The following is a 14,057-nucleotide window of genomic DNA, read 5'->3' on the forward strand; positions in this document are numbered from 1 at the left end:
TAAAAAAATGTGTGTCATGGTGAAGGGCTCCAGGGCTGATGACTCATATGGAGGAAACAAACTTGTTGTTTTCTCAGAATGTTAATAAATCCTCATATGGGTCCTGGAGCTCAGGGGTTTTTGGGTGGAAATACACCTCCTTTCTAATGTCCACATCTTATCAGATAGGCAGACCTTTGTACTAGTCTCAGCTGTGCTCAGGCCTCTACACTGTATATGTCCACTGACTGATGCTCATGGATCTTTCTATTGCGCTCTCTGCTGGGGGAGCCTGCTGCTGGGTGAAAAGCTGAGTGCTGGCAGAACACTAATAAGGTACAATTTTTGCCTGTTTATTTTACGGTGCCCAATTAGTCAGCAGCTGATCTGAGTTAAGTTAGTAGTTTGAACAAACAGATGAGTCAGCAAAATTAAACTGCATAGTACAAAATAACCATCTCTTTTCCAAAATAGAAAAAAAAAACACTCAAAAGATATAAAAATACATGTACAAGCACCTAAACTTGTACTTTTGTCATACATTTAAGGTAATGTGCCCCTAACTAATGTCATTTGAATTACCAGGAGCTACAAACCCTCCTTGTGGATGCACACACCCTTGTAAGTGACTTGATTGAACCAAATCAGTAGTGAGATCATGCAAGGGTAAACATACGGGTGATATATGTTGCATATGAGCATCTTAAGTGCTTGCTTGAAAAATCTCTGCAGCCAGTAAAGGAGGGTGTGCTTTTTCTCCATAGAAAATTGAACTATCCTTTCACTGCATGAGTGCTTTACAATTATACTTACATAAAATGCCTTTATAGGCAACATAATACATGTTAAAACATTTTTGCAGATTAAATAGATTGATATTACAAACACACATCTACTGTCTCGTAGAAAGGATGGGCCTATTGCCTGAAGAACATAATGAAGCAGCAGCTTACCCTGCATTCAAAGAGTATACACACTCCAGAAGTAGAATAGGAGGTTTGCCTTTCTCCTTCAAAATACAGCTGGCCTTGGTATACACACGCAGCTAAGAAAAGAAGAAGAGATACAAAGAGTTATAGCATTATTCAGAAAGTCAATCACTTTTTTTTACTGCATAAATATGAACAGTAGCTTTAACATAACATATTTAAATCTTAGCAAATGTCCTGATATTTAAAGCTGAACTTCTTGTAGAAATAAATAGGGCTGCTGTTCGAAATCATGGGCTCTGAACAGCCTGACAGCCTAACCCCCCCCCCCTCGAAAATATCAAAATTGTATTTTCACAAAAAATACACTAAGATTATTATTAGGAGGACACACACAACCTACAGAATTCTTGCTAAATCTAAAAGATAAAATTGTATTGAATCAAGTCAATAAATTAAGTTCTGTGTTTGAACATGGTTTACTATGCATCAGTTACAAATTAACAGTAATGATCATTCACTGTGTTTATTCAGAAAATGGGCTGGAAAATTACATTTACTTGCCCCTCCCCACACCCGTGTGTCGCAGCAGCTGGCAGGGATGGGGGGGGGGGGGGGGCGACGACACAGCAAAGGGAATCAGATGTGGGTAGGACAGGTAGGGTGATCGGTGCAATTACAGGAACAATGCCTGTCTCTCCCCCTGCAGCATCTGAACGCAGGCTGGAGGACAGGGGAAGAAACCGGCTTTCAACTGCTGCACGGAGAGACACACAGGGCATTGTTTCTGTAATTGCACCAATCATCCTCCTTGTCCTGCCCACATCTCATTCCCCCTGCTGCCCAGTCCTCTTTCAGGAGGACTGGTGGTACCCTTTTTCAGTGGCCCTGGATATAAAAGACACACATTGTTACAGCTCTAACCATTAAATATATTTTTTTTTAATGCAAGTACCTGACTTTCAGAAGGTACCAGCCACTTGCAGTGCCTGTACCTCAAGGCTGGAGTGTGAAAGGAAGAAACAGTGCAAGGAGCCAATCAATTGCTGTATGGAAGCAGGGCGACAGGGAGAAAAAGCAGCGTGACAAAGCTCAATACTGTGCTGCTTCTCCTTTCACTGTTCAGTCAAAGGCTGGGCCAATCCAGGACAACCTGGGCTCAATGAAAGTCGGTTGAATGATGCTGGCCATCAGACTGGGGAAATATAGTGGCAGAAAAGTGTACTGACAGGGAAATCTCAAACAAAATCATTTTTTTTTCTTTTTATCTTTTAAATGTGTTATTAATTTTTAATGTTATTTTTGAATGGAGCTTTGCTTTAAATTGTATTGAATGTGAACGTAAAGGATAGGTCTAGATACAATATTTATTATTAATATTTAATAAATCTTTTTATTAAATAATACAATGAAAATGTATTCACAAGTAGCTAACTAAATTGAGGTAAAAATTGAAATAAAAAACAAATGCTGCCTGGTTTCACTAGCGCAGCATGCCATTTTTGAGAAAAAGTAATATGCAACTAATATGCCACTATCATTTAACATCTTATACCTAACTGCATCATTTGGCAGCTACATAATCCCATCTTTTACTGCATTTCATAATTTTAATAATGAATAAAAATCTAGTAAAGAGCTTTTGTTACTGTACTTACACATAGCAGGCAAACCATTTCTTACCACTAGAGAGGTCCTCAAATCAATGAGCAGACAATACACAAAAAAAAAAAGAAACAAGGAAACACTAGTCAGCAAGCTATGCTGCAATTGTGTCCTTCTGGAGCTGTAATGTTTACTATATAGCATATTGCATTCTTTTATTAGGCACACTAGTGCCTCATCTATAGGCAGCAGAGTCAGAGTTGTTTTCAGATAATAAAGTGGAATTGCCTTAATCAGAAACACCCGCATACAAGACACCCTAAACACCTGCATCCCTAAAAACCATTCAGTTGGCTCTGTCACAGGATTTTTCCATGTAGCCTCTTTAAAACAATACTTTTTTTTTCAAAATCTCCACAAATTGGTAAAGTGGCCCTAAAAGACTAATAACACTTCAGAGATGCCAATATCTCAGTTTAAGGTGGGTTTCTCTGTCACATACAGTCAGAGCAGGTAATAGGTTTTGTTACACAAGTCACTACAGAATCCTTCCAACTCTGGTTTGTGAAATGTGGATGATAATTGAAGGTGACGGCATAGAACGAACATTTCTCTATTATGTGAATTTGTCTACTTCAAGATTGTTTTGGAGCCGCTCAAGATACCATGAACCGTATGACCGCCTCGGCGGCAGAGAACAAGTGATTTTTCAATAGGTCGGCCTTCTACGAGGAAGAGGAACTTTTAGCCAAAATTGCTCATGCCCACCAACTGTCCCCTTCTATTGGGGTGATACGAACAGACACTGGACAAGTCACTAACCTTAGTGGACTACTACTCCTCCCTCTATGAATCTAAACAGAACTACACAATAGACTCCTTAAACAGTTATCTGAGTATGGTACAACTCCCCCAAATGTCTTCCTCTGATGGTTTACCTTCAGAGGTGTACAAACAATACGCAGAATGTATATTACCTAGACTGCAGAAGGTATTTAACGAAGCTAGGAAGGCAGGAAGGCAGGGGAGCCTCCCCAATCTATGTCTAGGGCCACAATTGTGCTAATACTGAAGCCACACAATCATATCGCCCAATCTCCCTTTTTCAAAACGATGTCAAGATCTTGGTGAAAGTCCTGGCGTTATGTCTCAACAATGTGATTTCCTCCATTGTCCATGAATCCGGATTTACGCCTCAAAAATCAACGGCATTTCATTTGCGACGTCTCTTCCTCAACATTCAGTCACCCACGGATAATGGTGGGGACCGAGTATTGCGATCCCTTGATGCCCACAAGGCTTTCAAGAGCATTGAGTGGGACCATTTCTGGGCAGTCATGTGCAAATTTAGGCTTGGGGATAGATTTATTTCATGGGTGCAACTGTTGTACACCGATAGCGCACATCAGGGAGGGGGGGTTGCAAATTTCCCAGAGCTTTAAAGTGGTTGTAAACTCTCCCCCACAACTTTGTCCCATGTAAATCAGCATAAAAAAAACCCAAATGAACATTGCTTGTAGATATCTCCTTACTTGCTTAGTATTGTTGTAATCCTTTTTGTTCTTTAGAATGACATAATTGAGCATGCCCAGATCTCCCCTGATTTACGGCACACTCTCTATGTGCTTATCTATCTGTTATCAGGACTTCCTACGGCACAACACTGATATCCCAGGAGGCTGCAGAATCATTCAGAGCTCCCTCCTACACACCATGTGACCATGTGACCTCACATGCAGTGTAAACCTACCCATTACTGCAGTCTTATCAGCTGAAGTTGATAGAGTGACAAAGGCAAACATTAGACAATCGGCACAAGTAAATACTATGAAATAAAACAAGTCAGCTATGAACAGGGAAGCAGGGTTGCCATAGAAATGTTGGATTGAGAAGGAGGCTTGGTTAACAGTACAAGAAGTGCTCAATGTAAGGGCCAAAAAACACTCCATATTTAGCTTCACAACAACACACATAGCGAGGGCAGTACGTCCTCTACAGGGACCACACCTGAATTTATTAGATTCTTCTCCCAAAATACTCAGCTTTACGATGGGTTGGGGTGGCGGATGGTCTGGAAGCCCTAAAATTCTGTGAATTTAATATATTATATCCCACATATGCACTCATGCAAAAAATTTGGAACAAGGTGAAAACAATGCAAAGGGTACAGGGGTTCACTAAATACAGCCCCATATGGAACAATTATTTCCCAGAAATAGCAAAAATACCCTATGGCACAAAGTGGATACAATTTGACATTTCCCATCTGGCCCATATTTTTCGTGAGGGAAAGTTGAGAGCATTCTCTGAGCTCAGAGAGGCCTTTCTAACTTTCTAACACAATGCACTTTTATTACATGCAATCAGGACTCAGGGAGATGAGGCACAATGGTCCTTGGACTCTACCTCTATATTCAATTACCTGTTGGAGGCCATCACATATAAAAGATTTATATCTTGCAGCTACGCCATGCTCTTCAGCCTTTTCCGCGGTGATGCCCCCCATAAGGCGGTGTCGTGGTGGGAAACAGATGTTGGGGCTTTTGAGGAGGAGCAGTGGGAGGAGGCCCTAGAGGCTGTCCCCAGTGTTCACTGAATGTAGCTCAGTGCGTGTCACAGTTATATATCCTCTTAAGGGTCCACTATTACCAGCTAGATTAGCTTGCATGGGGGTAAGGTCAGATGCCGAGTATACTAGATGTAATAGAGACCACAGAGATTTGATACATCTCTGAAGATGCCCAAAACGCCATTTATATTAGACTCTGTAATATTGGGAATACTTGCTGTATACTTGCTCCCACAGGAAGACATGCCCAGACGGGCGGTGGCAAGGGCCCTCTTCCAGGCACGTAAAGTAATCCTGAGACATTGGAAATCCACAGAACCCCCAACACTGCAGGAGTGGATTACCCAAATGGGAGATACTATTTGATTAGAAAAGCGTATCTACCAGCAGAGAGGCAAAGGTGGCAAATTTGATAAATTATGGGCACCATGGCTGAATGTTCCCGGACTAGCCCCTCTAGATTTGTTTATGACTGACTGTTCTAGTACCAGTTATTGTGTCTCTCTCTCCAATTAAATTAGGGAACAACAAGAAATGAACAATCATTTGGTTACAATGGAGAACGGGTGAATAGTTATTTTATGTTCAGACTAATCGTTACAATATGCTGTTGTTATGCATATTGGAGTAAGCTGTTTTTATATATAACTGTTTTGCTCTGCACCATATATGCACATATACTCTCTGTGCTTAATAAAAACTCTTTGTTTGATAAAAGATTGTTTTGGACTACCTGGCTGTGCCACAGCAGTACTGGAACAATGTGGACAGATATGACAAAAGTTCAAATGTTTAAATGTAGAGAATAAACAGTTTGAAGAAAACCCTAGAAAACACCAAAACTTCAATCTTTAGTGTGAAGCTAAAGCCAAAAACAATAGTTATATACTGTATATACTTTAGGTTTTAATACACAACAGTTTAACCCAGTTTCTTTAAAATTCTGTGGACATTTAATTTCCATGAATATCTTATAATCATATAAAATGAAGGGAGGCATTAGCCCCCCTGAATACCGTCTGGTCCTCCAACACCTTTGTTTCTTGCTATAGACCCAAGTCACTGCTCATTATTGCTGCTGCGTAGATATGCTTGTATACCACGTGTATAATCATTAGTATAATCATTGCCATTTTACCTTTATTAAAATTATTTTTGGTAATGCACAGGGTCGGTTCCCTTCTTTTTATATGTTTCAGTTTCAAGGACACCCATTTTCTGAGGTGGGCAGCAAGACCATTGACATTCCATACAAAAGGGATGATTGCACAACACACTTCTAGACCCCCAAGCACAGGAGAGTTGTTTTGTACCTTAGAATCATTCCAGAGATTCCCATCTGCATCTTTATTCCTTTAACGGCTTTGTCTGCAATTCATTTAGCTCTCTTAATACATTCCTTTGTAACCATCTACTCAGCCACGCTGAAAGCAGAGAGTAAGTAATGGTGATGGCAAAGGATGAGCCTGAGAGGAAGGACACATCCTGGCATCCCTATAGATAAGCATGTTCCTCCTTGCTGGCCACTGAATGGTACAGAATTTAATTCTGCTGATCAGCTGCTTTATTACTTTTATTACTTTTCCAGAAGCAGGCCTGATAATGTAATGAACTGATGGGCAGACTGAATTGGGAGAGTCAACACTATTCAGCGACCTACATCCTCCCTGGAACTTGCACAGCTAAAAGAACATCCAGGGATGTGTTTTTACTTTTGCAATGAGCTGGAAGCTTATGTATTACCTTCCAGCTGGCTGTTATAAAAATCAGGAAATGCAAAAAAAAACAAAAAACAAAAACAAAACAAAACAAAAAAAAAACAAAAAAAAAAAACACACACAATAGATGCAACTACAGGGATGGACTGAAGGTATGCACTAATTTTCAAAGTAAGAAAAAATCATTTTAACAGCAGTAGCACATTTTGAATCCGTAATTTATTCTCTTTATTAATACTTAAAATGAAACTAAAGTAGCTGGCATTGGCATCTTCTCCCTGGCTCCTCCCTTCCAGGTGCCAATCTTCTTTGGCAGGTGGGAGATTAAATAACTCCTGTATAGGCGCAGGAGTCAGTCATCCCAGCTTACAGGCATTGTGTCAGTGAAGTAAACCGAGCCATGTATGCAGGTAGGTAAGTGTATTTTATTGCAGAAGAGACACTGTGTGTCTCTTTTGCGATTAATAGCCTGCCTGCTCATATTTGTTTATGTTGCCTTAAAGCGGTGGACCAGCTAAATTTTTTGGGGTTTTAAAAAGTCAGCAGCTACAAATACTGTAGCTGCTGACTTTTAAAAAGCACACTTACCTGTCCAGGGTGCCCGCGATGCCAGCCACCCGCGATGTTGGCCCCCAAGGCCGACCTGTCCCTCGGCTCTTGGGTCCCGGTGCCGCCATTCGAACTAAGGGAAACAGGCAGTGGAGCCTTGCGGCTTCACTGCCAGTTTCCTACTGTGCGGCACTTTGTGAATTTCCGGCTGTGTTCTGGGACACACACAGTTCCTAGAACACACCGCGCCACCTTTCCCAGAAGACATCGGGAGGAGGAGAAGACTGAAGATCACCACGGTGTAGGAAGTGGCAGATTAGGAGGATCTACCTAGCAACAGCCATTTCTGGCAAGAAAAAAAATAGTTTTTCTATTTTTTTTTTTACATTTTTAGGAGCATTTTGATGCATTTTTTTTTAGGGTGGCCCTCCATTTCAAGTTCCAGTTTAATGTAATTAATGTGACTTTAGCACTCCTTTAACTCCATAACGTGGTGTTAGGAGTACAGTTGTGTGGTGTTGGTTTAAAGCGGTTGTAAACCGCTGGCCATTTTTATTCCTTTCTTCTTACTTGTAAGGTAATGTCATAATCTGCTAGTATGCATTGCATACTAGCACATTGTATGAAATTTACCTGAAAACTAAGCATTCCTGCGATGTGATGTCATCGCTGGAGGCTGCTTCTATCTTTACCTGTCTAGCTTCTGAGTTTGCATACTCCAACTCTGTGACTGACCAGAGCCACGATGACATCACTCCCACGCATGCGTGCAGGAGCCGCTTTTCACAACACAGGGCTCGGCACGGATGGCTGTTCCTTCAGAGCGTATGCACCATTGATGTCACTGGCTGCATGCACAGTAAATATCTCAACGGTACACATTTAGGCGATATTTACACTACCTATAAGTAAGCCTTATTATAGGCTTACCTATAGGTAAAATTTAGTGATGGAGGTTTACGTTCATGTTATGTCCTCTGGCTACCAGTGATTGCATTGGAGCACTCATGTATTCCAATAAATTGCACAGCAGTATGTCTGTCTGGGATCAAAAACTTAAAAAAATAAAAATAAATAAGTTTGGCAATACAACTGACAGTGATCAAAAACAAGTGAACAACAATGGTTTAAGAGAAAAAATTATTTATGTGAAACAACAGCTAAATCAGAGTGCCAATAAATAAGGTTCCACTATTTACTACTATTACAGTTTACATGCTTTGCTCAATTACGTTAATAGTTTAAAATACTATATTTTTTTTTATATAAAATAGGGTTAGGCAAAAAAAGTGTTGGTCAAATATGATTGTCTATTAAGGCAGCCCATACACAGTGAAAATTTCTTTCCTGCAGCCACGGGTTGCAAGAAAGAAATTAGCATGATCCCCCCCCCCCATCAACACATATAGTGCTGACAGGGGAATCCCTCCTGCTGAGCAATGGTCTGCTTTCAGTGGGGGGTGGGCTGGGGAAGCTGTCACTGCTGGAAGACAGTGATCATCACTAGCGGCTATAGTAGCTGTTAGCCATAAATCATAAAATAATTTGGCAGGCTGGTTGTACAACTGGCCGAGATTCGAACCGTGTATGGCTGGCCTAAGTGGGAATAAAGGGTTAGGGGCAATCAGCAACCTGCAGGTCTACACGGCAGGTTTAAAAGAAAGCCCAGATGTGGTTACCTGCTACGGTATACACACCAATACCAGTAAACGACCAGTCAATCTTAGGGACCTAGAGACAGATAGAGGATGCAGGAGAGGGTGGATTTTAGTTCAAGTTTTTAATGACATATCAAAATTTGCATAATTGAATAGCAACTGGATGCTACTGTTTATACTTTTGCTATTACCATGATAAGGTAATAAAAAAAAAGGCTTTTAAAAAGGTAACTTGGGCCCAGTTCACAATGCTGCATATTGCATGACAGGTCAAAACACAATCATTTCAATGGGTGCCATATTAATGGCACTCAAGACACACCGAAAAAAAAAAAAAAATAAAAAAAAAAAAACCTTGACTACAGGATTAGGATGTCACCTTCAGGCATAGGACACCCTGGAGGATGTGGTCTGCCTGGGGGTGGAGAAACTGCTGATGCAACAATCTGCCATGTGTCCCCTCCTAAGATATCACACAGGAGGGGTGTTGCTAGGTCTGAAAAAGATCTGGGGCTAGAGCCCATAGCAGCGGTCACCAGCCTTTTTGCAGGCCCCGGGGGGGGGGGGGGGGGGCACACCGGTGTTAAGCAATTTTTTTCAGGCAAGGGCTGGTGTTGGCGATTCAATCATCATGGCACCATGGTTGATATGGTGTCAGGGTGATCGAACCACATTGTTTCTATTGTTACAATATAATATATAATGAAGTGGTTCAACTCACCATAATGCAGAATCGGTGAGCACTGGGCGTGTCACTTGCCACAGCTCGTGCCACCAGATGCATCATGTCAATTGCCGCCGTCACCTGTCACCAGATGCAGCTTTTTAACTTGCCACCGTTACCTGTCACTAGATGTGGATTGTCACTTGCCATGTCGCCTGCCACCAGATGGGAATTGTCACTTGCCACATCACCTGCTACCATCTGCAGATTGCCACTTCACCTTCACCATTATCAGATTGTCACTTGCAACATCCCCTGTCACTAGATGGGGGTTGTCACTTGCCAACTGATGTGGATTGTTCACTTGCCATGCCAGCCAGTGCCACCAAATGGGCATTGTCGCTGTATTGGTGGCAGGCTGGCAGCACTGGTCCATTTAGTGGGGGCAGGAGAGCGGAGATGCGGGGCGGCAGTAAGAGATGATGTAATCTCTCTGCTCCCCATCACACCTCTGACATTGAAGAGGCCCGCACTGAGGGCAGAAGAGCGCTGATGTGTGGCGGGATAGATAGCAAAGCTTTTGTAATATCTACATTTAAGATCCAAATGTATCTTCTTAATAATAAATACTAGCCCTTTCACTCAATAGTTGTCATCTAGGCTCCCATCCAGCCACCACTTGGCAAGTTGCATCAAATCCAGCCACTGCTTGATTAGCTTTGCCCTATCAAACCACTGTTCATTGAGCTGTGTCCTATCCAGTCACCATTTGGTGAGCTGTGCTCTATCAAGAAACAGATTGTTGGTATGCGTCCTATTCAGCCACCATTTGGTTAGCTGTGTGATATCCAGCTACTGCTTGATGGTCCTTGTTCTATCCTACCAACACTTGGAAAATTGTGTAATATCTTGCCAAAAACAGTCTATTCTAAGAAATCTAAAGACCTCTTTAAATCATCACCTTTGCAAAATAGTTGTATTTGTTGTATTGAAATTTTCTTTCAATGTCAATCATGTATCTCTAGGATTTTGCCAGTTTAAGGTATTTCAGCAAGGGTTTATGTACCTGAAAACTTTATTAATTACTGCAATTATAGACTTCATTGGGTTGATTAAAGTTGGGGGTAAGTACTTTTTGAAATCATAGCTATATTGGATTAACAAGTTGCTCCTCTAATTTGAATGAAGACCTAGCTGTACAAATTTTTTTTTTTTCTTTTTAACATTCCCCTGAATTTCCACAAAAACATATTCCAAGAGCTTTACTTTGATCCACAATTCTCCTGATGCAGCCAAGTGGGATAATATTGATCAACCACCATGATGCAGCAATCTTTTGTCCAACAAAGTTCTGACCATCTCCCCTTTATGCTGCACATGCATGCTATGGCTCCATTCATTCCTATGGTTAAGCTACACTCCAAATGACTGCTGAAGGCCACAAAGAGCATCAATCGGGGAGGAAGGCTTTATTCCAGGGTACTGCACTCAGGAGAGAGGGGGAATTTAGTAAAGGACAACTTCCCTAAATGTAATAACAAAGATTTTGTAAAATCGTGCTACATTTCATTATAGTTATTTTCTTTTTAATAAATTGGCAGCTAAACTTATAAATAGTAGGCATGCAGTATTTTTATTAAGCACCACAGTAGGAATTCTTAAACCAAGGAAATTTCTTGACTGCCGAAAAGCCTAGGCTCATTTATGTGCAATAAACTAATACCTCCCCCCCAAAAACACACAGAGGCTGATTAAAGCAGAACTACACTGCAACTGAGCACCACAAACGATATGCAATTAGTTTAATGGTCAAATAAAACTCACCCATCCATATCTCCAGGTTTTATTTTGCTGAGAATTCACTTTGAAAAACAACCCCTAGTATTTCTGGCTTTGCCCAACTTGAGTAAGAACAAATGATTCCTTTAGCTTTTACTTCCTGGAATCCATCTACCCTTAGGTTATGCACACAGCTTAGCTAAGTAAACCCCTCTTCCCCTCCTGAAGGCTCCTGGGATGCATGACATGATTTGCATAGGCCTGGAAACCAGAACGTAACTCAATATATGTTAAAATAAAACACAGTTAAAAACAAGTAAATTGGATATACTTTCATAACCATTTACAAATTCCAGCAGCATAAGAATGAAAAATAGTCAATGCGGATTGAGAGAGAGTGAAGTTCTGTTTTAAGTTGGAAAACAGGGAAAGGTCACATCTGTTTTTAACTATGCAAAAGCATAAAAACTTTAAAATGTACCAAATAACCAATGCCAATCAGTTAGACTATGTGAGCTTGTTTTATGGATGCTCACAGTATAAGAGACCTGCCCTTACCATCACTGTCAAATCAGCATTAGATTGACCCCAGAATTTAACTTGATGGCAATGTCAACACAGCCAATAAAGCTGTGTCAAAACATCACAATGGGTGGGTGAGCAAATCTTGTGACAGTTGAATCTCCTCAAATCAGATCATACGCTGTGCCCTAGCATTTTTTTTTCTAGGAGTTCAGTCTCCACCCCTTCACCTCATGTCTTTGTAGTCAATCTTAACCGAGCCACTTTACTTCACTATGTGGTAAACACCCATGGTGATGTCATGCTTTCAGCAGTCAAGGTTTCCTTTCCCTAAAAGGGAGCTCAAGGGGCCTTCATTATTCAAATATAGACTTTGGCTGTACTTCACCACATTGTGCCTTGCTTCTTGCTCGTCAAATGAGGTTTCCAGCCAACAGTGAGAAAGGGGAGTTGGGAGTGGGAGGACCAATTCATCAACTTACTAGCTGAAGTTTGTGTTAGCACACAAGGGTGATCATGGTTTTATGGTTATTTGAAAGAAAAATGGGGCTTATGCCTTCTTGTTTAATTTCTCCATAAAATTAAAGTTTCACTGGGTGCTATTGGCAAAAACTTGAGTTTAGATAACATTGCATAAGGTTTAGATAACATTCTCTAGTAATTGTGGATCAGCTCCTATAGATACATTTACCACTTCAATACCCAGCCATAGTAATATGACGTCCACAGATGGGATCTCCCATCATGGGCGGTCGTCATATGACATCCTCAGCTTCGTGCTGGCATAGAAGGCGAGCGCCACCACATGCACGCGCAGACCTGCCGCGTCACAGAGGAGCCAATGCAACTGCCGGGCACGTGCAATGTCTGCCGGACACCTGCGATCGCTCGTGACAGAGCAGGAATGTGGATCTGTGTGTGTAAACACATCCTGTCAGGGGACAGGAGACAGATCATGTGTTCCTAGTATATAGGAACACCGATTGGTCTCCTCCCCCAGTCAGTCCCATCCCACCCAGTTAGAATCACTCCCTAGGTAACACATTTAACTCCTTGATTTCCCCTTAGTGTTAACTCCTTCCCTGACAGTGACATTTATACAGTAATCAATGGCTATTTATAGCACTGATTGCTGTATAAATGTCAATGGTCCCAAAATAGTGTCAAAAGTGTCTGAACTGTCTGCTGCAATGTCGCAGTCATGATAAAAATCGCAGATCACCGCCATTACTAGAAAAAAATAACAATAAAAATTAATAAAAATACCTTAAATAACCTATTTTGTAGGCGCTATAACGTCAATCAATATATGCTTATTGCATTTTTTTCAACAAAAATATGTAGAAGAATACATATTGGCCTAAACTGAGGAAAAAATTATTAAAAAATAAATAAAAATTGGGATATTTATTATAGCAAAAAGTAAACAATTGTGTTTTTTTTCAAAATTGTTGCTCTTTTTGTTTATAGCGCAAAAAATAAAAACCGCAGAGATGATAAAATACCATGAAAAGAAAGCTCCATTTGTGTGAAAAGAAATGATCAAAATTTAATTTGGGTACACTGTTGCATGGCCGGGCAATTTTCATTCAAAGTGTTACAGCGATGAAAGCTGAAAATTGGCCTGGGCAGGAGGAAGGGGGTGAAAGTGGTTAAAAAAGTGAAAAAAAAAAAGTATAAAAAAAACTTTTGAATTATACATGCTATCATGTGTTTGCACATAAACCACTGTCTTACTTTTACTATGATTTACTCTCCATCTGAAAAGATGTATAATGTTTCTATTCACCACCATTAACGATGACTGTTAACAGAAGTCAAGTAATTAGTTACACTTGTAGCTATTAATCTGCTGTTAACTTGCATGATGGAACAATTCAAAGAACATTAAGCCTGTAATGAAATCAGTGTCTGCATTTATAGGACTGTTAAACACATTTACTGATTAATCATTAATAAGAAAACTCTTGAAGCCAGGCGACTGGGCAATTCAGGCCTTTTTTGTTAAGGCTTTTTACTAATAAAAATAATCTGGTGTATGCAATTCTAAATCAACAGCAATGTACCAACTTAGAGAGGTTTAGT

The 14,057-nt window shown here is 40.6% G+C and overlaps 1 protein-coding gene across 1 annotated transcript in view; it reads right to left on the minus strand.

Annotated features, from left to right (window-relative positions):
* The window catches only part of NELL2 (neural EGFL like 2), a 438,239-nt gene that overhangs the window by 171,246 nt on the left and 252,936 nt on the right, over positions 1-14,057 (minus strand). Inside the window, exon 10 of the mRNA XM_077472831.1 lies at positions 933-1,024. Coding sequence (XP_077328957.1) covers positions 933-1,024 — 92 coding nt within the window. The remainder of the gene's footprint in view (positions 1-932; positions 1,025-14,057) is intronic.

The sequence above is a fragment of the Lithobates pipiens genome, unplaced genomic scaffold, assembly GCF_037356315.1.
Source record: "Lithobates pipiens isolate NorthernLeopardFrog02 unplaced genomic scaffold, aLitPip1_a1.2 Scaffold_8, whole genome shotgun sequence".
NCBI lineage: Eukaryota > Metazoa > Chordata > Amphibia > Anura > Ranidae > Lithobates > Lithobates pipiens.